The sequence below is a fragment of the Octopus bimaculoides genome, chromosome 26 (assembly GCF_046866305.1).
Source record: "Octopus bimaculoides isolate indiv1 chromosome 26, ASM4686630v1, whole genome shotgun sequence".
Taxonomy (NCBI): Eukaryota; Metazoa; Mollusca; class Cephalopoda; order Octopoda; family Octopodidae; genus Octopus; species Octopus bimaculoides.
Window position 1 is genome coordinate 10,373,481 of NC_142953.1, and position 27,030 is coordinate 10,400,510.

Here is a 27,030-nt window from a genome sequence, read left to right on the forward strand (position 1 = left end):
AGCTGGTAGAATCATTAGCATGGCATTTCATCTGTCACTACGCTCCAAGTTCAAATTCCGCCAAGGTCAACTTGGCCTTTCATCCTTTTAGGGATGATGAAATAAGTACCAATTACGTGCTGGGTCGGTGTAATCAACTAGTCCCCTCCCCTCCAATTTCAGGCCTTGTGCCTATAGTAGAATGTATTACTAATATTATTATTATTATTATTATTATTATTATAATAAGGCAGTGAGCTGGCAGAATCATTAGCATGCCAGGAAAAATGCTTAGTGGCTTTTGGTCCGTCTTTACATACTGAGTTCAAATTCTACTGAGATCAGCGTTGCCTTTCATCCTTTCGGGGTTGATGAAATAAGTACCAGTTGAACACTGGGATCTATGTAATCGACTAGTCCCCGTCCTCCAAATTTCAGCCCTGTACCAATACTTGAAACCATTATTATCTGTGTTGTTGTTTCGCAGTATTTATTTTGAGTTCAAATCCCACCAGGGTCAATTTTCCTTTCATCCTTCTAGCACTGACTTAAGCCACTCAAACTGCTCACAGTAGATCTCCTTTGTTATCGCTTGGTTTGGGTTTAAAAGTTCAAAGTGAACTAAACCTTTCATATCTCACCAAACAGATAACAACACCTTACATGGGTGAAGACCTTATTTAGCCCGGCGTGCCAGTGTTTCTCCTTTCCCTACCTACTCCCTTCAGTACTTGACATTTTTATAGAGAACCCATTTCTTGCCACCAATCACCATTCGGTCCAAAACAGGTTCATTCGTGAGATGTGGCAGCAAAGAGGAGCACACATTCACTTCCTGCACGCAATTAGACTCGGAAAGTTTGCGAGGAACCCACTGACCCAATTTGCTAACTTTTCCAATGGCTTGCAGGTGTTGATGAATGGTTGAATGACCAAATCCAAGCTTCTCTGCTAGTTCCTCAACAGTTACAATGGGATTTTCTTCTACCAGGGATTGCAGGACATCCTCATTGAGTACTACAGATCTTCCAGGATGAGGCTGGTCTTCTAGGCTGTAGTTTCTAGCTTGGAATTTCCGGAACCACTGTTGACACTGGCTTACGCTTATTGTCCGATCCCCATATACTGCATTAATATTCCTTGCACTTTCTGCTTCACTGTTGCCTTTATTGAACTCATAAAGCAAAATATACCGAATACGCTCCTTTGTCACTTTCATTATAGCTTTGAGAAAAATAACTTAAAATCGAACTGTACTCTTCAAAACTTGCAGTAAAAATATGGACAAGGTAAAATCACTACCTGCTTTTATAGCAAATTGATGCAGGTAGTTTATCCCATCCCCTGCTACTTTTAGTTTAACTGGAAAAAAACCACATTATTTATGGAATGACCTAATTTATATATATATATATATATATATATATATATATATATAAACATGCATGCACGCACATACACACGCATTTTTATCTGTATGTCACACCAAATCTTGTAACAATGTAAGAGATAAGTGAGAAGGCTTGAAGAGTAGGACTTCATTAAAATGCACACAAAACATAAGACTGCTTGAAATCTCCCCAATCCTAAAAGAGCCAGAAAATACTTCAGTGTCCAGCAGTTAGCTACCAGCAAAGGTCAGAGGAGAGACTCACAATAAAACACTGCTTTCACATACGGATCAGTGCTGCTACTTCACAGATATCCTAGGCTTACAATGAAGAACTGCTCCCACATCGGAGACAGTGCTGCTGCTAGATGCACAGATAATGTAGACCTACAATGATGTACTGCTTCTGAATAAGGGAATGCTGCTGCTGCTGCTACTGTTACACACACAGATATCCTAGAACCACAATGGAGGACTCTGCTGCCAGATCTGAAATTCAGCTACACATTCAAATGTCCTATTCTACACCCAGAAAATAGACATACAACTGATCAACATGGAATTTCTCGCAAACAAATTCCAACACCTGGCCCACAGACAGCCTTCCTCCTCTTCCACTTCCTCTCTCTCTCTTCTCTGCTACTGCTATTAATGTGGCCTTATGCTCTTTGGAGTCAGCTTGTATTATTACTTCCGCTTGTGTACTCCCAAATTATCTCTCCTCCTCTCATCACCCCCATTGTGTCAGCTCATCCCAAGCCCACACAAACCTATTTCCAATCACCCACTTCCCAAAACATACACCTTCTGAAATTATTTTCCTGCCCATGTAAAGCATTGGACAAAATTCTTCCTGGTATTTGGTCACATTCCTAGGTCCGCCAAATTATAAAGAACTAAATATCAATGTAACCAATAACAACTAGATATTAATATAATCAACAGTAGCAAGAAAATAGGGTATCCCCCATTCACAGCCTAAGTCAAATGACTGAATGAAAATAGTAACAACTTCATGACTACAGCCAAGAAACTAAATAGCAGGGTGACTTCCCATGGTTACATTCTATTAACTGAATGAAGGTAGGTGACCCCTAATGGCCTCAACCCAACAACTGAAAGAAACCAGAGTAGCTCTCTTGTGACCAGAGCCTAATGACTCGGAGAAGGCATGGTGAACCAGTGTAGTAACTATTACTATACGTGTGTTTACTGTTATAAACATAAAAATGCTAAACAGACCAAATGTACTATACACATTCATATTACTGTTAAATAAACACTGCATACTAATGACTTACCGTGTCTGTGGTCTCATTTGCTCCTATGGGGCATAGAATGACAGCGAGAATAAGAGATGATCAAAGAAAACGGGATGTGCGAGAGGGTTAGACAAGCATGAGAAGAAAGTAAGAGCAATAAAGAGCTGGTGAGAGAGAGAGAGAGAGAGAGAGAGAGAAAAAGAGAGGGGTTTTGGCAAGGTACCAACATATGTGTAGGGGAGAGAATGCTGGTCAAAAGGAGGAAGAAAAGAATACTTCCACAAGATCTTGCAATATTTGAAATAAATGGTAAGGAAACCACTGAGTATTGGTCATCATTCTATGAGATGGTGATATAATCAGGTTACAGTGAACAGGGACCGTGTATTGAACACAGTTGTTATTTAGCCCTAGGTCGGCCCTAAAAAGGCAAACATATAGTGAAAGGTATTCCAGTCATAACTATCATATCTTCCCCCTCCACCAGATTAGATTATACAATGTATACTTCCATGTAAATGATTTCTGAGAAATTTGATTGTTATTTCTAGCAGTTTGAATAACAATCTTCATTGAATTGTGTAGCTCCACTAATTTGTCTGCTCCACTTACCTTGGTAATGCCATTTGGGAGAGGCAAAAAACATCACAGTTCATATGAGAGAGGCCGTGTGTGTGTGTGTGTGTGTGTGTGTATGAGAGACATCATCATCAATATCTAAAGTCCATATTCCATGCTGGCATGGGTTGGACCACTTGACAGGAATTGGCAAGGCCAGGGGCTGCACTAACCACTTTACAGATTGTACTGAGTACTTTTTTACATGGCACCAGCACCCACACCAATGCTTTTTACATTAGGATTTTATTTCTGTTGTGATGAGCAGGTCTTTAAAAAATATTTCTAACATCTCTGAGTGGTTGGCGTTAGGAAGGGCATCCAGCTGTAGAAACTCTGCCAAATTTAGATTGGAGCCTGGTGTTGCCATCCGGTTTCACCAGTCCTCAGTCAAATCGTCCAACCCATGCTAGCATGGAAAGTGGACGTTAAACGATGATGATGATGATGATGATGATCTCGTTATAGCAAAGATGTTACAGAGATGATCACGGCAGTAAAACTGTCAAGTTCTGTACCTTTACAGTTATGAATTCAATTCCGACTAGTTTTCTTTTTCTTTTTTTTTTTAATTTATTTATTCAAGTAGTTAGTATTAATAATCTTGGATAGATTGAATCACCCCCTCCCTCCACCCTCTCTCTCTCTTTCTGTACATGTGGTTTGTATGTATATATGAGAGCATAACCACTGTTTAGTTGACAACTTCACCTAACTGTTTCTTCAGAACTTTCTTGCATATTTTCTGATGAAATTTTGTTTTTGATATCTAGGTTACAATTATATCGATATTCTTTTTAATCTATATACATCTATGTATTTTTCTTCAGAAAATTAAGTTCATATCTTTTTTTAACCAGTCAATAACTTGCTCATGGTCATTGCACACAACATAAGCATGTCACATAAGAACAGGAAAGGTGCAAATTACAGGAAACCATCCAGAATGCTTTCCGTCTGATTTGTAGTAGAGTAAATGTAAACTCAGGGCAATTTTTCATCATACATTCCAATTTATCATGATATCAAGATAATGTCATTGACTGTTCTAATGTTATATCACAGTCATGAACCAAGAAATTGAATGGTTAAAATAAATAAATGAATATTTTCTGAATATTTTTCTTTAAATTTCATTGACGTAATCAAAATCTATACTTTTGGAAATGTATCAGCCGAATTCTAGTGTAAGCATCCCATATAATCCTTCATAAACTTTTTAATTTTTGGAATTTTCATAAAAATGTTTCGAATTTCTGTTCTACACATGGGAATTTATATAATCACGGGGGGGGGGGGGTGATTTCAAGGCTATTTAGCTGTTATTTTTAACACATCTCACGACACCTTCCTCGTTTCTTTGCCACTCTGAATATTGATGTTTTTCGGTTTTTCGATATCTTTCTCTCCATAAACACATATATAGTTTAACCAAAAAAATTCAGACTTCCATATTATAAATTCTGACTTTAAAGAAAAAATTCGAAAACAAATCCCCACCCTCTCATAAGCGTAAGGGTGGAGATGGAGTATATGTAATCTGGGTATACCCTCCCTTTTAAGTTTTGTTTTTTTTACGGAATCCTGTTTCAGACCATGGAGAATCCGATTCTGGAAAAAAATTTTCAAAAATCTCAATTTCAAAAAATTCGATCCCCCCCCCACCGGTTTTTATATAGATCCACAGGGTAAACCTAACCCTAACCCTAACCCTAACACTAGTTTTGTGAGATTTGGCTGTTATTTCTAGCATGTAAATATGCCTGCTTGGTGGGGGGGGGGGGGATTGAAATTTTTCAAAAAATCTTTTTTCAGAATCGGAATCTCCATAGCCTAAAACGTGGGATTCCGTTAAAAAAATTAATAAATAAGGGGGGGGGTTCAGATTACATATAGTCCATCTCTACCAGCGTAAGAATTCCCTTGGGTAGAACAGAAATTCGCAAAAATTTTATGAAAATTCCAGAAAATAAAAACAGGTGACACTGAAAACTTCTCGGCTGCTAAAAGAACGAACACTGCAATATTTACGTGTGAACATAATAGATATAACTATAGCTAGATAACAGAACAACAAAAGCAGAAGGAGAGACAGACAGGAAGAGACAGACAGAGCAAGGAGAGGGGAAGACGTTTTTAATAGAGAGTAAGGGAATATAGCGAGAGAGCGTGAACAGAGGCAGAACGGAGGGAGAGGAAAATAGAGGTGGATAGTACAGTAAAGAGAGAGAGAGAGAGAGAGTGGGTGAAGAGAGGAAGACACAGAGAAAGGTGTGAAGAGAGGAAGTATAGATAAGGCAAGGGAGATAACCTTACGGGACAGGAAGTGAAAAACACAAATGACGTCAAATTATGGCTATCCATGTGCGCGTGGAGAAAGCAAGGAAAAAGTCCTTTTCTTCTGTTTAGTTTACTCCTCTTCATTTGTATTAGCATACTCTGCTCGTATATTTTCCATCCATTATATCTATATAAAGGGCGGTGAGAGAGCGTTGGGCGGCTCTTTTTCTAAATTCAAATGCCGCCGAGGTCATATTTGCCTTTCGTCCTTTTAAAATCGATAAAATAAAGTACGAGGTTCAATATAATCGACTATTCCTTTCTTTTAAATTTCTACGCTTCTGATTAGAGAAGAAATCGGGGTATGTCTTCTCTGAGGAACGGGAACATCAGGAGTTTCCGCACTCCTTTTTTTCCCGTACATCAAAAGCATGGAAGAAATACGTTAACATTCCTATATAGTTCTTTATCCCAGCTAAGGCATTCTAATATCTAAGTTTATTTCAGTACTTCTGATTCATGCTGTAAGATATACGTATGCAACATCCCACCCTACTCCAAGATTTTGTTTCTCATAACTTTCTAAAAAATGGACATTTTTAAATAGAATTTTCAACACACAAGTTTCAGATGTTGATTACGACTATATTGGAATTTGATGGGGGGAAAAGAAAAGTTGGGTGGGGAGGGGCGATAATTCACACACCTCATCAAAATGCGGAAACGAAAGTGGAGACAAAGTCAGTGTGTGAATTATCCGACCCTATCGTCAATTTTTTTTTCCTCCACATCATTACACAATCTGAAACGTATTTATATTAGATTTTATGATAAAATATCCAGTTTTGAGAAAGTGCGTGAATTATCCGAAACTTTTCTCGACTCCTCTGATATTTGCTTTTACAAATTCGAATATATAGGCGAAGGCGTGACTGTGTGGTAAAAAGCTTGCTTCCCAACCACATGTTCCGGGTTCAGTCCCGCTGAGTGGCACCTTGGGTAAATGTCTCCAAGGGCTGACCAAAGTTTTGTGAGTTGATTTGGTAGACGAAAACTGATAGAAGCCGATGATTTGTGTGTCTCTACCACCACCGCTTGACAATGGGTGTTGGTGTGTTTACGTCCCCATAACTTAGCGGTAGGGCAAAAGAGGAAGATAGAATGAGTACTGTCATCGATATGTTAACTAAAAAAAAATTCTTCAAGGCAGTGCCCCGGCATGGCCACAGTCAAATGACTGAAAGAAGATAAAAGATAGCCCAAATCTACACCATCTAAAATGTATCACTGGAAAACTCCATTGAAAAAATGTAAGCTATATATGATGATGGCAGTTTCTTTGTGCCAGAACATAAAGAAGAGTGACACACCCCCAAGTAGATATGTAATCCAATCCTCTTGCAGCACTTAGGTGAGTCCATGCAATCCAATTCCACCCTTTAGACTTGAAGATTTAACCACAGTGGATCTGTGGGCTAAGGACAGTTGCAATGACCAGCAAGCTTTAGGTTTTACATTGGTGTGGCCTTTTGCTAACTGAATTGTTTTACAAAGCTGGAGAACTTCTACTACCCTGGAGTTGCCAGAAGAGTATCAAAGAGAGTACCAGACTGCCAAGACTCCACTCCTTAATCTGCTGCCAAGGCTGACTCCCTTAGACATTCGTTTCCCAAGACATTCATAAAGCAGTGAGGGTTTGTGCTTGGGGTTTCTTCCATAACATGCTAATTAACATATTGCTGGGACCCTGGCAGGTGCTACTACGCTGGGTTAGAGTAAGGAACAATAGTGGCTAAAAGGTGGTTCCTCATTCTTCACGGACTCCCAAATCAGGGCCCCAGTGCGTGTGTGTGCATAAGTTTTTGCATATGCTCGGCAAAATTTAATTCAAAGCAAATGATTTGCATTACTCGTGGTTCTGAAGGTATAACAAATATGGACAATGGCTAAAAAAAGGATTATTAAGAATTGTATTTAAAAATTTAAAATATTTTGTGTATTGTAGAAATATAAGTTTATTGCAGATAAATTTTAACAAAATTTTTCATTTGACCCCAGTTGAGAACCACTGTTACAAAGTATTGACAGAGATAATGAAAGATGACTGGACCCAGATAAATAGAAAACCAAACAAAATACAACAATTTGGGACACTAGTTAGAAGACAGAATAATTAGAGCAGAATATAATTAAAGACTAAATGCATGTCTGAGTCTAACATACAGAACAGAATACAACTCAACAGATATGGAACAACATGATTCCGGGTTCAGTCCCACAATATGACACCTTGGGTAAGTGTCTTTTACAGCCTCACTCATCTAAGTCTTGTTAGTGGCTCTGAAAACGGTAGTGTTTACTTATCCTCCTCCAAAGAGGATATGTGGTGGGGAACAAATTTATTACACTGACCCCAGCGTTTGACTGGTACTTAATTTATCAACCCTGAAAGGATGAAAGGCGAAGTCAACTTTGGCGGAAATTAAACTCAAAACATAAGGACAGATGAAATACCAACAAGCATGTTGTCTGGTATGCCACCAATTCTGCCGGGTTGCCACCTTCTGCAAATTATAATAATTTTTAATTATGGCTGTGGGGTAAGAAGCTTGCTTTTAAGCAAGGCTATTTTAAGCATGGCTGTGGGGTAAGAAGCTTGCTTCACAACCACATGGTTCCAGGTTCAGTCCCACTGCATGGCACCTTGGGCAAGTGTCTTCTACTACAACCTTGGGATGACCAAAGCCTTGAGAGTGAATTTGATAGACAGAAATAGAAAGAAGCCCATCTAATGTATATCTATGTGTGTGTGTCTGCTTGACAACAGGTGATGGTTTTGTTTACATTCGATGGACATTTATAATAATTTTTAATAGGCACAAGGACTGCAGTTTCTGAAGTGAGAGATTAGTCAATTAAACTGACGACCAGTACTTAACTGCTACGTTATTTTTATCCACCCAGGTAGGATGACAGGTAAAATTCAATAATGACAATTTCTAACAAAGAAACAAGACCACAAAATTCCTGAGAGAGAGAGAGAGAGAGTATGATATCAACCTCAGTACTTAACATGTACACACTATATAAAAGCCTTCCCCTGTACATAACTGGTACAGGTATTAACTCAACAAACAGTTGAAATACAAAGATAACCCCTAGTGGTATCTGAATTCAGAAGAGTGACGCAACTAAAACATCATAAGACATTTTATTGACACATTTCATATACCACGTTATTGATTTAAAACATAAAAAGACTATAAAATATTTTATAGACCCTTGTGGGATAAACAACATATTGAACCTCCATCAGAACTTGTACAAAGAAAATGAAAGAATTTAATGTTCTAAGAACCAATAGAACTTAGTTAAACCTATCTGGCTTATCAGAAACAAAATGCATGATAATGGTTAGAGAGTAAAAATTTATGTATATGAGATATCTACACAGACCTACATCTTCTTGGAAAGATAATACATATGCATATATATATATATACATATATATATGACGCTAACGTTAAATTCAACTTTACGATGAAAGTAAACAAACAAAGTTTGTTCTGTTTTAGAAGCGTTGAGATGTATTGTAAGATACAGAAATAAATTTATTTCTCAAACGCGTGATAATGCTATAAATAGCGTGATCAGGATAAATTATCCATTGGAAGAGATGAATACATATAGGACCACAGGAGTGAAATGCTCAAATGATATTAAGCCAGAGACATACCAATAATATAAGAACAAACATTAAATTCAGGTTAACGAACTTTATATATCCATGCTTTTACACTTCATTACATATAAATAATACCATGGCTTTCAAATGTCAGAAAGAAAAAAAACTAATACCAGGTACAAATCACATATAAAAAAATATACAAAATACACAGGATCTGTCCAGACTACGTGTTCTGGGCAGGTCCTGTGTATTTTATATTTTTTATATATTTATTTTTACCTGGTGCTTGTTTGTTTTTTGGCTTTTTTTTTTTTGACATTTGAAAGCCATGGTATCATTTATATGTAATGAAGTGTAAAAGCGTGGATATATAAAGTTCGTTAACCTGAATTCAATGTTTGTTCTTAAATTATGTTATTGATATGTATGTGTGTGTATATATATATATATATACACACACACACACATGTATGTGTATATATATATATATATATATATATATACACACACACACACACACATATGTATATGCATATATATATATATATATATATATATATATATATATATATATATATATATACACACATAAATATATATTACACATACACATGCACCCATATACAGGGTACAGGTGCACTACTAATTATAGATATATTAAAGAGGTTATTCATATTGAATAACCTCTTTAATATATCTAGTCCAACAAGTGCCATTTTCCCAAAAATGTATTTTTTCAGGTCAATCAAATATTTACTTTTCCTTTAAATTTTCCAACCATCTCAATTGAGGTATACTCCCAGGGTCTCCACCCAGTTGGATTGACTTGAAGAATAAGTCTTGTGATCCTTCCCTGCAACATTCTTATCACAAGTCCATAATGACAGAGCTGTGATTGCTCAATGCAGAGAACTAGTGTCTCAATCTGGAGAGACCAAGAATGAAATGGTTGGGTAATGACTAATCGCAGCTGGTGATGCTTGGGAATCCAACAAGACAGAGTAATGGCAACTGCTTTTGATAGGGCCTTATGGAGGAAGCACCTGGGGATGCTACCCCAACAACTCTCCCAGGAATAGTGAGTGGAGAAAATGGATGAATAATTGGTTATGTTTTCATAGACATCATCATCATTTAACGTCCGTTTTCCATGCTGGCATGGGTTGAACGGTTTGAGTGGGGACTGGTAAGCCAGGAGGCCGCACTAAGCTCCATTCTGATGTGGCAAAGTGGTGCAGTCTGATCTTAGGATGTTGGAGCTCATGGAGGAAATGACAGTGGACCGAGAGGTTTGGTAATACGAGGTTCTAGAGAAGACCCGTCCTCGAAACCGAGTGCTAGAAGAGTTATGTCCCACCCACATGTAACACACTTTTCACAAATGTTTTGGAAGTCTAACATTCAACATCTTTGACTCCTAATCCCTCTTTACAACATGCATCATCATCATCATCGTTTAACATCCGCTTTCCATGCTAGCATGGGTTGGACGATTTGACTGAGGACTGGTGAAACCAAATGGCTACACCAGGCTCCAATCTGATTTGGCAGAGTTTCTACAGCTGGATGCCCTTCCTAATGCCAACCACTCAGAGTGTAGTGGGTGCTTTTACGTGTCACCCGCACAAAGGCCAGTCAGGCGGTACTGGCACTACATCCAAAATTAATTTGCATGCATTTGTGATTAGTGTAGCAAGGTGACTGACCAAGTCATTTACATACATCTTTCACTCATCCCTAACAAAGTCCTTTACATAAAATAGCAGAACCACCACCACAAGAACATCTGCTTCTGTAACCCTTTAGCATTTAAACCCAGCCATATCTGGCTAAAATATTCTACCTGTTTTTTGTTCAAACTGGCCCGATTTGACCTCTCAATACCTTACCCTAAAATGTCATTCTAAAACTAAACAATCACATCATCAAAATCGTGTAGCTAAAAGATACTGTACAATTAATGCAAAACAATGTGAATAAACAAGCATTGCTTTTGACAGTAATCTGAATGCTCAAGGATTAAACTACCACAGCTTAACAAGACTACCATCACCACCAAAAAGCCATTCACAAAGAGGGGCTAGATAAATGTCTAAGCCACTCTATTAAAATGGCCATATCATCATCGTTTAATGTCTGCTTTCCATGCCAGCATGGGTTGGACGATTTGACTGAGGACTGGTGAAACCAGATGGCAACACCAGCCTCCAATCTGATTTGGCAGAGTTTCTACAGCTGGATGCCCTTCCTAACGCCAACCACTCCAGCCAAAATAGTCTGTTTTATGTTCAAACTGGCCAGGTCTGGCCCCACACACTTCTCCTACAATGTTAATCTAAAAATAAGCTATTCCATCATCAAAACCTACAGGATAATGCATGATTAATTCAAAACAATGTGAATAAATAAGCATTATATCTGATAGAATAATCTGAATGCTAATGGGTTAAGGAACACCTTACTTGCACATACATGTACTCCGTCAATCAAGAAACATCTTCACAAAGGCTGTAACCATACCATTAAGTTGGAATGTCCACCTTAGCCACTGGCCAAAATATTAGTAACTTAATAATCAAGGATGATTCTGATTCAGCAATATAAACCAGAAATCAACAAGAGGCATGGCTGTGGGGTAAGAAGCTTGATTCACAACCACATGGTTCCAGGTTCAGTCCCACTGCATGGCACCTTGGGCAAGTGTCTTCTACTACAGCCTTGGGATGACCAAAGCCTTGTGAGTGAATTTGATAGACAGAACTAAAAAGAAGCCCATCAAGTGTGTGTGTGTGTGTGTGTGTGTGTGTGTGTGTGTGTGTGTGTGTGTGTGTGTGTGTGTGTGTGTGTGTGTGTGTGTGTGTGTGTGTGTGTGTGTGTGTGTGTGTGTGTGTGTGTGTGTGTGTGTGTGTGTGTGTGTGTGTGTGTGTGTGTGTGTGTGTGTGTGTGTGTGTGTGTGTGTGTGTGTGTGTGTGTGTGTGTGTGTGTGTGTGTGTGTGTGTGTGTGTGTGTGTGTGTGTGTGTGTGTGTGTGTGTGTGTGTGTGTGTGTGTGTGTGTGTGTGTGTGTGTGTGTGTGTGTGTGTGTGTGTGTGTGTGTGTGTGTGTGTGTGTGTGTGTGTGTGTGTGTGTGTGTGTGTGTGTGTGTGTGTGTGTGTGTGTGTGTGTGTGTGTGTGTGTGTGTGTGTGTGTGTGTGTGTGTGTGTGTGTGTGTGTGTGTGTGTGTGTGTGTGTGTGTGTGTGTGTGTGTGTGTGTGTGTGTGTGTGTGTGTGTGTGTGTGTGTGTGTGTGTGTGTGTGTGTGTGTGTGTGTGTGTGTGTGTGTGTGTGTGTGCTTGACAACAGGTCATGGTTTTAGTTACATTATTTGCATTATTTACATTCGACGGTTATTTGTCCTCATCTTGTTTGTTGTTAACACGTTTCGGCTGATATACCCTCCAGGCTTCATCAGGTGTCTTGGGGAAATTTCAAACTTGGGTTCTCATTCCTAAGGTATTTTTCGATGTTATTATTATTATTGCTATTATTATATATTATTATTATTATTATTAATATGCCCACGGGCACATGGCGTAGACGTTAAGAGCACAGGCTACTAACCCCAAGATTCTGAGTTCAATTCTAAGCAGTGACCTGAACAATAACAATAATAATAATAACAGCATCGAAGAATACCTTAGGAATGAGAACCCAGGTTCGAAATTTCCCCAAGACACCTGATGAAGGCTGGAGGGTATATCAGCCGAAACATGTTAACAACAAGCAAGATAAGGACAAATATCTTTTGAATGTAAATAATGTACATAATTCCTCATCTCTTAAATATTGAACAGGTGATGGCTTGTTTAGATCACCATAACTTAGCAGTTCAGCAAAAGAAACAATAGAATAAGTACCAGGATTTAAAATAAGTACTGAGGTCAATTCGTTCGACCAAAAGAAGTTCTTTAAGGTGGTGCCCCAGAATGGCCACAGTCTAATGGTTGAAACAAGTAAAAGATAAAAGAACAGATCTGAACTGAATGGCGCAAATTGGCTTTTCTAACTACCTCACTTCATCTACATTTCTCACAATCACCAATTCACACCTTCAAATAAAGTAGCCCTACCTGAACAAAGAACTTCTCAACATACATTACCTACTAAGCAACCTTACCTTGAAGTTCAGCTACTGTTCAGTGATCTCCCCCCCCCCATCAACTCTTTATACACCCACACTAACTTGTATTACCATGACACCAAACAATTGCTGTTATTGCTACACTACACTACTTACTGCAACTGATACTGTAGAACCTGAGCAACCACAGCTACATGTACAGATGATATTTTACATAATTCCAATCAATGCCCTTCATTACAACACACTAGAATGGACTGCCCAATAACACACATCTCTGAACATTATATTTCCTTGCTTCCTATTTGAAATCCTATTTTTCTTGAAATATTATAGGATCATTAACCCTTCTGTTACCAACCCGGCTGAAACCGGCTCTGAGTACAAATGTCTTGTTTTCATAAGTTTGGAATTAAAATCTTCCACCAAACCTTAGTCACAATTTATGTTCCGAACACTAGCTGAATGATAACTAAGTTATTTTACTAAATTCTTTGTTATATTTAAAGTAATTGAAAGAAACACAGAGCATCTCAAAATAAATACAGTAACGAAAGGATTAACCCTTTAGCATTTGAACTGGTTGGATCTGGCCCAAATATTCTGTTCAAATGTTCAAACCAATCCGATCTAACTTCTCACACCTACCCTACAATGTCAGTCTAAAGATAAACAATCACATCATTGGAATCTTGAAGCATACAAGATAATATATGAATAATTCAAAACAATGTGAATAAATAGTATAATAATAATAATCTGAATGCTAAATGGTTAAACCCCCTATGTAAGGTAATACAATTTCTTTTTCGATTGCTTTTATTTATTGACACCAACTTACATATTTTGTTTAACTCATCACCAACACAGTTTAAGGAGTTTTACAAATTCATCTCATTTACACACACACACACACACACACACACACACACACACACACACACACACACACACACACACACACATCTTGTTTTACAGCCAGGTGCCCTTCCTCTTAATAACTCTTGTTTTCCATGTAAGGGATCTCTCATTCCACAAGTCTTCAAAGACAAAGCCAACAGAAGATTTGTCGACAAGAGAAACAACAATGATGCCAATGCTTCTAGCAACATGACTTTAGAAAAGTGCAGAAGTAAACCAACACAAGCACACATATGTATGACTGCATCATTTAATGTCCATTTTCAATGCTGGCATGGGTTAGATGATTTAACTGGAACTGATAAGCCAGAGTGCTGTATCGGGCTCCAATCATGTTTTGGCTTAGTTTCTATGGCCGGATGCCCTTCCTAATGCCAACCACTTTTACACAGTGCACTGAATGTTTTTCACATGTCACCAGTACGGGTGCCTTTAACATGTTGACAGCACTGGCAATGACCACGATTCACTTAGCTTGATGTGTCTTCTCAAGCACAACAAATTGCGAGAAGTCTGGGTCACTTGTCATTGCCTCCATCAGACTCAACATCTGAAGATCATAATTCACCACCTCACTCCATATTTTCCTGAGTCTACCCCTTCCACAAGTTTCCCTACAATTAGAGATCGGCACTTTACACAGCTGTCATCACCCATACCCATAAAAAATAGATGTACGCATAAATACATTCACACAAACTTCCTTCAGTTTTCATTTACCAAATTCATTCACAAAGCTTTGGTCAGTATGAGATTATAGAAGATACATAGTCAAGGTGCTGCACGGAGGAATTGACCCCAAAAACCATATTATATATATATATATATATATATATATATATATATATATATATATATATATAGACAGACAGATATAGATACATGCATATGGAAATGATATATACCAACACACGTATATTATACAAGAAGAGATATATCCAAATATATGAAGAATTATACACACACATTATATATATATATATATATATATATATATATGGAGATATCTAAACTTGTAGATGGAGAAAGCAGTTAAACATCCTGTGTGAGATCTTTTATCAAAAGAAGGTAATGGTATGTGTGTTGTTACCTCCCTCACCTGAAACACTCCCCTGAAACCTGCCAGACAAACCCTTTCTAAAGAGGAAACAGATGGACAAGTTAGTCATACATGTATGAGAGTTGTCGTGAAAATAAAGACAACAGATACAAATGGCTCACTTTTACCAAATTATTTTTATTAAGAAATCTTATCTTTATTACGTAAGAAAAAAGGTATTTATTTATTTTTCTTATTTTTATTAATCTTACAAATAATAATAATAATAATAATAATCAATCATAATAATCATGGGGGAGAGGGGCAAAAATTTTATTTTATTGATATATATATATATATATGTATGTATATGAATATATATACAAATTGTTCAGCTACTGATACTGTTGCCAGTGATACTAAGTTGTTGCCATAGAAACAGAAAGTGTAAACAGGCCAATAATATCCCTTTTCATTAACATTGATTTGGTTGTTATTTTTTTATATTTATTAAATCAATTTCCTTTTTTTTTTAATATTTTCATTGAATTTGAATTTTTTGCATTTATAGACTTTTTCAAAAGTCTATATTTTATATATATATATAATATTTATAGGTGTATGCGAACATGCACAAACATACAGAGCAAGACAGGTAATCATTCTGACAGGATGAACGAATGTGTTTATTGAAAGAGCAGTTTCAGCTTCATGTGGATAATATATTCCTCTTTATCATTAATAAGATGCCCACTGGGACAGGGCAGGGTAAAGATGAAAAATCAAAGAAAAAAAAAAAAGGAAAAAAAAACAAGCAGCAGGATATGCAAACATCGATTAGCAACTCTTAATTAAAATAAGGTTTCTTAAGATGTCTAAGAACTGTATCAACAGTATCCACCTGTTTCAGTTCAGTAAAAACTTAAAGTTCAGGACAATGAAATATTAAACTTACTCTTCACCATCATCACCACTGTTGTCATATCACATACCCAGTTCAACTTTTTAGCATTTAAACTGGCCATATCCAGCCAAAATATCCTACTTGTTTTATGTTCAAACTAGCCAGATCCAACCTCTCATACCTACACTACAATGTCATTCTAAAAATATACAATTAGATCATCAAAATCTTCAAGCTATGACATAATGCATGATTAATTCAAAACAATATGATTAAATAAGCTTAATATTTGTCAGAGTAATCTAAATGCTGAAGGGTTAAACATAACAAGAAGGGATTACATGGGACTGTTTTCCCAGAGATTCTATTCTGGGACAAGATCAAAGATGTATTATAAAAAGTATTATATATAAAAAAAAAAAAATAGCAAGTTGAAGTGTTGACATTCATTCACTTCTTTTTTTTTTTTTTTTTCCCTCAAAGCTAAATTGGCAACTTAAGTTGGGAATCAATACTATGGGCCATGCCACTTACAGAGAATCAGAAATTTGCAGAGCAAAATATAGAGAAAATTTTGTGAAGGAATAAAAGAAAAAAGAGTTATGTAAGAAGGATCAGACATGTGACCTATTAAAAAATATGAAATCATTGAATTCCCTAAAATATTCTGAGGAGAACAAAAAAAAACAAAAAAAATAAAATGAAGACTGATCTATTTCTGTGAATGTTGTAGCTTATGAATCAACCTTCTCTTGTACCATTAGTATTTGAAATAGAAACAATACAAGATATAAGACCAGCACAAAGACATAGCTTAACATGGTTACAGAGAAAATTCTGACCAGCCATAACTCAAACAAGATGCAAAGTAACGGACTATTGCTTATGCACATCACAACAGTTTGTGTCATGTTCTTAGGCAGCACAGTCTACATGGCCGAAAACAAGTTCAACTCTGACAGCAGACATGAGTGAGGGAGAGAAATATTAGGTAGCAATTTTAATATAATTGATGTTGACTAAGATTTAAATTAAATAAGAGCAACATAGGAACCAACTCCCTTGTAGTTAAGAGAGTTTAGAGATTTAAAGACAAACAGTAGTCACTACTATGAATAAAGAGATATTTATCTAAGTCTTACAGCATTACAACCAATCTTTAGGGCGAATGTAGTCAAGAGAAGACAACACATATAGAATATAAATATTCCATTCTATAATTGCCATTTATCAAGCAATTATTATCTACAAGATAACAACTAGCATAACCGTTGCCAGTACTGCCAGACTGGCCCTCGTGCCGGTGGTACGTAAAAGCACCCACTACCCTCTCGGAGTGGTTGGCGTTAGGAAGGGCATCCAGCTGCAGAAACTCTGCCAAATCAGATTGGAGCCTGGTGTAGCCATCTGGATCGCCAGTCCTCAGTCAAATCGTCCAACCCATGCTAGCATGGAAAGCGGATGTTAAACGATGATGATGATGATGGTGATAACTATTATCTGTCAACCAATTGTGTACAAGATAACTAATATCTATTATGTTAACTTGTGTATTTTCTGAGTATTTTTGTGATTTGTCCCATACAAACAACAAAATCACAAAACACCCTTCACTGACCACTCTTACATTGTCAAGAAAGTAAGAAATAGTTGAAAATGGATAAGGTCTAAGAGTTTGCAATTATCAAACATTCCTCCTACTCAAAAGCCAAATTAACATTTAAATCCTTGTTTTTTCCTGAGTTATTTCCCTGGTCTAGGCATGTGGCCTCGTGGTCAGGGTGTTTAACTTATGACTGTAAGGTCATGAGTTCAATACCCAGTGGTGCACTGTGTCCTTGAGCAAGACACTTTATTTCACGTTGTTCCAGTCCACTCAGCTGGCAAAAACGAGTTGTGCCTGTAATTCAAAAGGGCCAGTCTTGTCACATTCTGTGTCATGCTGAATCCGCCTGAGAACTGCATTAACGGTACATGTGTTTAACCACTTGCACAATAATTTCACAAGCAGGCTGTTCCATTGATCACACCAACTGGAGACCCTTGTCATCATTACCAAAAGAGTACCAGTTTTCACTGATCAAAATAACCTTACACTTAGATAAATCTAGAGAATCTTGTTTAAATTAATAACAAAATTTAGTAAATACAGTTGAAACAAACTTATATTACACAAACTTTATGTAAAGTCCAATAAACCTGGGGTAATCTAACTTCATATTGCAACTACTAATAATATCCAATAGTTAAAGACTAGTTTATTTACCTGAGCTGAGGAAACTGTAATATAATATGATACACTTGGTATAGTTAAAATTAGCCTGGCTAGTGGTTAGCTGATCAGTATATAATACTGTATATGATATAGTTTACTTAAATTAATCTAACCAATATTAAAATACAACGGTATTCTATCGTAATTAAGAAGAAACATTTAACCAATTTTTGGCGTAAAGTGGGGGAATGGTATCTTGTATGACCAACAATACACAAGCAAAGTTACATGAGAATGTTATGCTGCTTTATATAACTAGGCAGAGAGATCTTGCTAATGTTGTTTTCGGTAAGGTTATGGAGTTCTGTGTGATTAACAGAGAAAATGGAAACTAGACAATGAAAAAAAAAAAATAAAATTGTAAAGCCATAGAAATAACTCTTAATGGAATAGCAGAGACACCTGATTACTTCCCAGAAACTCACAAGGATCACTCTGGTTTAGACTCAGATATGAATAAACAACAACAACACAATATCTTTTCATCTCTGTTGAAGGATTAAATAAGGCAAAAATATAACATGACCTAATTTGATAAATAATCTAAAGTAGGTCAGTTGATGTATTGTGTTAAAACACAAATACACATAGACAGACACATACAGAGAGAGAAACATAAACACACACATTGCATATCTAATGAAATTAGAAAACTTTCTTACAAGAAATATATAAACCTAAATCATAAAGGCAACCAAATTCTTTGCACATCTGTAAAGCATCATCTTTGAAAGGGATATATACACAAATAAATATATATATATAAATATATATATACACACACACACATACACACAAATATATACGATATCAACTTTATTGATAACAGAGGAAGGAAGCAGCTTTATTGAAGTGGTATTATGGCAAAGCATGGAATAGGGGGCCAAACCCAGATTTTAAGTTTATTAGTCGAGCAAATGGAATAGGGTTAGGGTTAAGAGGAGAAGAAAAAAAAAACAACTTTATTTAATTAGTAAATAAAGATGAAGATTAAATTGAAGAAAAAAAAAAGTACATATATAATTAATGCCAGTGCAGTTTAATTGAAATGGAATGAAAATAACATGGCTTCGAAAATAAGACAATAACCTAGAGAGGGGTCAGACATCCCAAATTTCAAATTCTAAGGAATGGAGTATTGTGCTTTTTCAATATAGTAAATAAGATGCCCAAAAGAACAGTATAGATCCCTATTTCAGTTTTAACACCCACAATCTCTTACTTTTTTACTTGTTTCAGTCATTTGACTGCAGCTATGCTGGAGCACCACCTTTAGTCGAGCAAATCGACCCCAGGACTTATTCTTTGTAAGTCTAGTACTTATTCTATCGGTCTCTTTTTGCCGAACCGCTAAGTTACGGGGACGTAAACACACCAGCATCGGTTGTCAAACGATGTTGGGGGGACAGACACACAAACACACACACATATATACGACGGGCTTCTTTCAGTTTCCGTCTACCAAATCCACTCACAAGGCTTTGGTCGGCCCGAGGCTATAGTAGAAGACACTTGCCCAAGATGCCACGCAGTGGGACTGAACCCGGAACCATATGGTTGGTAAGCAAGCTACTTACCACACAACCACTCCTGCGCCTATCAGTTATTTTATCTATAGAAAATACCCTACTTTCTCTGATGGGTGGGTTATACATTAGTTTTGATGTGTATTCCAGTTGTTCAATCTCAACAGAACTACCTACTCATTGTATTACAGTGTCAAGTGCTGAACATCCACAAACACTTTGTAACTTTAATGTAATCTTTGGGCAGAATCTACACTACAAAATTTATTTATGAATTATGAGGACAGTTTGAGGGGTTCATTTTTTACCTATGGACCCCTTTTAATTCCTATTTAACTCTACTGCCCTCCCCCACCATAGTCATTCAATGTTTCAAAAATCCTATTATATCTTTATAACTGATTATTAGGAATTGTATTTAAAAAATTGAAATATTTTGTGTATTGTAGAAGTATAACCAATTTTATTGCATTTAATTTTAAAATTTTAACAACAAAATTCTATATGAACCCCCAAGAGGTATATGGACCCCGTTGAGAATCACTGGTCTACCTCGTATAATAGTTTAACTGCCTGACCATTCCACAAACATTAAACTAAAACAAAATGATAGTAATAATAATAATCTCCTTGCAGAACCAACATATATATGTGACAAGGCTGGTAACATTTAAATTAAATAGATTTAGCCCTCAAAAATTTAGCTTTGTGGATAGAAGGAAACTATGGAAACTCATATAGTAGTGGGCTTTCATAAATGTGTGTGCACACGAGCGTGTGCATGCATGCAAGTGCACCCTAGTCATGACATCGCATGGGGGTTGTAAACGAGCATACAAGCAATGTTCCCTTCCAGTCTTCTGTGCAAAAGATGCCTGGCCATGAGAAATATATTTTCTTGCTTGGAAACAGGAATTGGTTATGAGGATGGGCATTCAGGTCTTTAAAAAAAAATCCACTTCCTCAGCAAATTCCACCTGTCCCAGGCAAGCATGGAAAAGTGGACATTAAATGATGATGAGTGTCAGAATAGAAAATAAAACACAGCATCAGTCTTAATAGACAAAGGAATGAAAGAAGAAAGATGCAAACATAGCTGTGTGGTAAGAAGTTCGCTTCCCAACCACATGGTAATGGGTTCAGTCCCATTGCATGGCACCTTGGGCAAGTGTCTTCTATTATAAGCTTGGGCCAACAAAAGCCAATTTGGTAGACAGAAACTGAAAGAAGCTCATGATATATGTGTGCATGTGTGTGTCTTTGTGTCTATCCCCCATCACCGTTTGACAACCAGTGTCGGTTTGTTTATGTTCTTGTACCTTATCGTTCAGCAAAAGAGACCGGTAGAGTAAGTACCAGGCTTAAAAAGGAAACAAGTACTGGGGTCAATTAGTTCAACTAAAATTCCTCAAGGCAGTGCCAGAGCATGGCTGTGGCAAGGCCAACTACAACGCCATATCAAGAACCAGTAGCTACCATTACCATCACTATTACATTCAGATCCAGTGATACATTTAGGCATAGTTTATTGCTTTGCAATTTTTATTCCAGCTTTCTGTACTCCAAGTTCAAATTCAACCAATGTTAACTTTGCCTTTTGTCTTTTCAGAGTTGATAAATAAATTACCAGTCTGGTATTGGAGTAGATTTTATGAGATGAGAAAAAGAGAGAGAAAGATGTCGCTCTTTTTTCTCACCCACTTTCACCTCATAAGAAGCCAACTGAAGAGGAATGGGCCCTACAAGTTTTTAAATGCCCAAGACATGTCACGAGTCATTACAGCACTCCAGCAACTCCACCTGGAGATAACGGCCTCACTCTAAACTTGTTGTAATGACCACTGTCACCACCATGTTCAGGTATAATGATCCATAAATATATGACAGTGACCATCACTACCACATTCAGGTCTATCGATCCATAAACATGAAGCAATGACCACCTATACAACATTCAGGCCCAGTAATCCACAGACATGTAGCAGAGGCCATATCCGGGCCCAGTGATCCACGAACATGTAGCAGTGACCATCATTCAGATCCAGCAACCCATAAATTTGCAATGTCCAAACAGTCACCAGAGCAGACTGGACCCAGTCTGTCAACCATATCAGAGGAGCATGTAAAGAGTAAATTCAAGGTTATTAAACACACATGCTATCTGAACAGTTGGACAAAACAGACAAAACCCAAATTGCTACACTAACTCACAAACTTTAGCCAGAATCTAGGATGTCTTCACCATAGATTAATAGTTTTTCACCAACAGAGGAACCCTGAGATCTAGTAATGGTTAAATAAACTGCAACAACATTAACAAAGGCACAGAAGATGGTGCCAATAATTTCAGAAATGAAGGTAAGAGCGTTCCTACTACTGCCTACCCAGGCCAGTTGTGGACTCCGTGTAGCGTACCTGATACCTCGAACTGGTTCCTTATGGCCCTGAAACATCTTTACATTATTCATGTTAGATTGCCAGTACTTTATATAACCAGCATGATCTGCAGTAACCATCCAAGTGTCGCTGTGACTCCACACCATGGCACGCACTGATGTATCATGTGCCTAGTAACAAAGAAGAAAGGTAAGATTCCATAAATATGCAATTACATACACAGATATGCATATACAAACATACATATACAGTTGAAAAAAGTAGTTCTCAACCATTTTTTGCCTACAGACCCCTTTGATTCCTAGTTCATTCTAATGGACTGCCATAGCCATTCAATGTATATAAACAAAATCATACTGTATTTTCATTAAATACTATTCGGAATTGTATAAAAAAGATTAAAATATTTTGTGTATTGTAGAAGTATAAGCAATTTATAGCATATGAATTTTAACAATCTTATATGGACCTCACCCCCACCAAGGGTCATGTAGATGAAGTTGAGAACCACCAATCTAAGATATCATATATACATACATGTTCTACATGATGAAAGTGGGTCAATTAGAAAGGAAAATACTTTAGTAGTAGTCCCAAGGGAGGCACGTGGCTTAGTGGTTAGGGTGTCAGCATCATGATCTTAAGATTGTGGTTTCAATTCCTAGACCGGGCGACGCATTGTGTTCTTGAGCAAAACACTTCATTTCACATTGCTCCAGTCCACTCAGCTGGCAAAAATGAGTAACGCTGCGATGGACTGGCGTCCCGTCCAGCTGGGGAACACATACGCCATTGAAACCGGGAAACCGGGCCCATGAGCCTGGTTAGGCTTTAAAAAGGGCGCATTTATTTTATTTACTAGTCCCAAGACTAGTCCTGATCCAGCAGCCCTATTATGATGAAAAACATCCCAGCTGTGACCATTCAGCTTGGTTTTAACCCCTTAACATTTAAACTCCCCATATCCAGCCCAAATATTCTATCTGATTTATGTTCAAACAAAGCAAGTCTGGCCTCTCACACTTACCCTACAATGTTAGTCTAAAAATAATTGCATTGTTGAAATTCTAAAGCTTACAAGACAATGCATGATTGAGTGAAAACATTTTGAATAAATAAGCATTGATATTTGACAGAGTAATATCTGAATGTCGAAATTTTAAGACAGAAAATCTTCAAAAGAACGAGGATTGTGTATGGTTTAAATACAAACAGTAATCTATATTTTGTGAATCTAAGAGGAAAGATCAAAGAACAAAGCATTTCCATTACTTCCTGGACTATATCAACATCAAGGGGACAACTAGGTCTCCTTATAGAGATTACTTGATGAGGGGTACTTCACATAGTTAACCTATGATGAAAAGTATTCTTGACATAATCACTGTCCCATTTTTTTTCTGTGACAATATAGGTGCAGGTAAAGCTGTGTGATTAAGAAGTTTGCTTTCCAACCACATGGTTTCTGGTTCAATTCCACTATGTGGCAAATGTTTGTCTTGTATAACATCATCTAACATCCAGATTTCCATGTGTACATTGGTCAGATGGAGCTTTTTTGAGGCAGATTTACTACAGCCAGATGTCTTTCCTATTGCCAACCCTCACCTGTGTGTGTGTGTGCGCATTCACATTGACATGAAATGGCACAGCAATATAGCAAGCTGATAAGGCTAACAATTGTAGTAGTAGTGGTTGTAGAGTGTATGTGTGTGTTAGCATAAAAAGTCTTTTCCTTACCTGAAGGATGGTTTCAAAATTGAAAGTAAGACCATTCCACAGAGTGAACTCCCCACTGGAAGCACCAGTTACTAAACGCCTTCCTTCAGGTGTCCACTGAATAAAACACAAAATTAGATTTTCATTTATTTTACCAAACAGAGGTTTACACAAGCAAATATGCACAAAGACGCAGCTACACAGAAATTAATATGCATGTATATGCGTGTGTGTGTAGACAAAACACACAAAAATCTTCCCAAGAACTATGTTAAGGGTACATGTGTCTGTGGATACACAGTCACTTGTACATAAATTTCACAAGCAGGCTGTTCCGAAAAAGAAGCAGAAAAGAAGTTTTGCCAATGTCTTACATCATGAGGACAAGAGACTTGAAATGTTTTGGCTTGCAAGGCAGTGTGCCAGGGAAAATTGTGATGCTATGGCAGAGAAGTGTGTCTGCATGGATGATGGTTCACTTGCAGTTAGTGACTCTACATAGCCTTCCATAGTGGCACTTCCAAGCCTCTTTTGTTGCAGAGAACGCATGGGAGGAAAGTCCGCATGATGTGGATACAACAGAGGGACCAGCAATCCAAATAAAGCTTTGAAGACCAAGAAAGCCCAAATCAGGAATCACTGCTGAGATGCTTAAAATATCTAGTGGTATGGGGTATGGTCTAGTTACCCATATAGTAAATCAGGTTCTACACGAGGGAATCATACCAAAATACTGGTGTAGTAGCATCATAGTCAACTGCTACAAAGGTAAAGGTGATGCCTTAGACAGAAATAATTACAGGGGTATCAAACTGTTAGATCAGGCAAAAGTTACAGAGAGGGTCATAGCCCCACCACAGTAATGATTGTGCCAGCTTACCACCTTTTTAAATATTAAAATATTAAAAACTTGGTCACAAAAAAGATAAAGATAATTAAACAAGATTAAAAAAAAAAACAATGAAAGCTTTTAAATTAAGAGAAGGAGTGGAGTGGGTGAAAATGTACAGTAGACAAGTGAAAATATAAAATATTACGTACCGTTAAGACAAAGATTGGACATCTGAATTTGTTGGTTGAGGTACGGACAAATTTGGTGACCACACAGTTCATTGGATTATGTAACATACTGAGAGGTGGTACAAGCTGTGGAGAGAGAGAGAACAAGGAATTAGAGTGGTGGAGAGGGGAGTAAGGTATGGAGATGGAGGGTAGAATGCTTAGTAATGCCCACTTTTTCCCTTACAAGACATATAGGAGATAGGGGGAAAATTATTGGAAGTAAGATGGAAGAAAAAAATAAAATAAAATTTGCAGAAATTATTATTAGGTTATGTGAAAAAATTATTTGAGTGTGTGTTCGCTTCTGTGCATATGAAAATAAATATGTTACATTCTATAGGACTTTCTATTTCTGTTAACATGCTACCGGCACAGGAGCCAGTTGGGGCTGGCATCAACCACATTTGGATGGTCCTTTTTACGTGCCACCAGCACAGGGAGTCAGTCAGGCAGCATTGGCAACAACCCACGCATGAATGGTGCTTATTGCGTGCCACCAGCATGAGAGCCCAGTCAGGCGGCACTGGCATCAGCCACAACTACAATTTCCATTTTTGATTTTACTTGACTCAATAGGTCTCCTCAAGCACAGCGTGTCGCCCAACAATACAAAGGTACTTCTAAATGTGCTGGTTATGCGACATTGGTATAGGCTACGGCTGTGATCTCAATTTACTTGCCGAGTCTTCTCAATCACAGCATAACTCCAGAGGTCTTGGTCTTCTGTCATTGCCTCTGTGAGGCCCAATGGTCGAAGGTGATGCTTCATCTACCATAACTATGATTTCACTTAGCTTGACAGGTCTTCTCAAGCATAGCATATTGTCAAAGGTTTCAGTCATCTGTCATTGCCTCCTTGAGGCCCAATGCTTGAAAGGGGATTGCTTTATTTTTAGAATGACATTGTAAGATAGGTCTGAGATATCAGATTTGGCTTGTTTGAACATAGAACAGGTAGAATATTTGGGATGGATATGGCCAGTTTGAATGCTAGAGGGTTAAACAGACTTACTCTCTAAGAGATCAGTTTGTCACAGAGCTCTGATTAACAAGTTCCAGCATGTGTTTTAAATGGACATCAAAAACAAAAAAAAAAGCAATTTTATTTATGCTAATTGGATTCTCACCCCTTCTTGGTAAAGGCAGTCTGGTTGAATGGCTCGGAAGTCACGGTGGTCCCTTTGATAGAGTCGATTCTGCAAACAAAAATCAACATTTATTGAAAATAACTATGCTACAAGTGATTCTCATCCAACCCTATTAATACAAACACGCAGACACACACACACCATCACCACCATTTTAACATAAACTTCCCATGCTTGCATGTGTCAGAGTTCAGTGAGACAGATTTTCCACAGACAAATGTCCTTCCTGATGCCAACTTTCACCTGTTTCAAAACAAGGTGATATTAACATCTAAACAGGTTTTCCAGAGAAGGCTGGAAATGAATGACAGCACCTGTATGTATGATGATGAACCTGTTTACGGTTATCGCATAAGTAGACATATATGAGACAGACTTCTATCAGATTCACTTCTAGAGTTTTTATAACAAAAAAAAAAAAAACAGTAGCGAAGCCTAATTTAAAAAACAGAGTTTTTAGGTAGTAATTTATATATGTAAGGGATTATTACTTTAAAAAGCTGCCAAAGCACAATGCAGTCCTTGGACCAATTGTATCCTGTAATCCATCCAACCCAGGGACATTAAATGATGAGGAGGACACACACATACAAATTTCTTCACACAAATTAAAGTTTAACCCTTTAGCTTTCAGCTTATTCGATCAAATGTAATAATTATTTTTATCTTTTATTGGTTTCAGTCATTAAACTGTGGCTATGCTGG

At 37.4% G+C, this 27,030-nt stretch overlaps 1 protein-coding gene across 1 annotated transcript in view; it reads right to left on the minus strand.

Annotated features, from left to right (window-relative positions):
- Positions 1 to 27,030, minus strand: part of LOC106883031 (uncharacterized) — a 63,921-nt gene that overhangs the window by 16,881 nt on the left and 20,010 nt on the right. The window contains exons 3-6 of the mRNA XM_014933889.3: positions 26,305 to 26,373; positions 25,157 to 25,261; positions 24,137 to 24,232; positions 22,415 to 22,566 (exon numbers count right to left, since the gene is read on the minus strand). Coding sequence (XP_014789375.2) covers positions 22,415 to 22,566; positions 24,137 to 24,232; positions 25,157 to 25,261; positions 26,305 to 26,373 — 422 coding nt within the window. The remainder of the gene's footprint in view (positions 1 to 22,414; positions 22,567 to 24,136; positions 24,233 to 25,156; positions 25,262 to 26,304; positions 26,374 to 27,030) is intronic.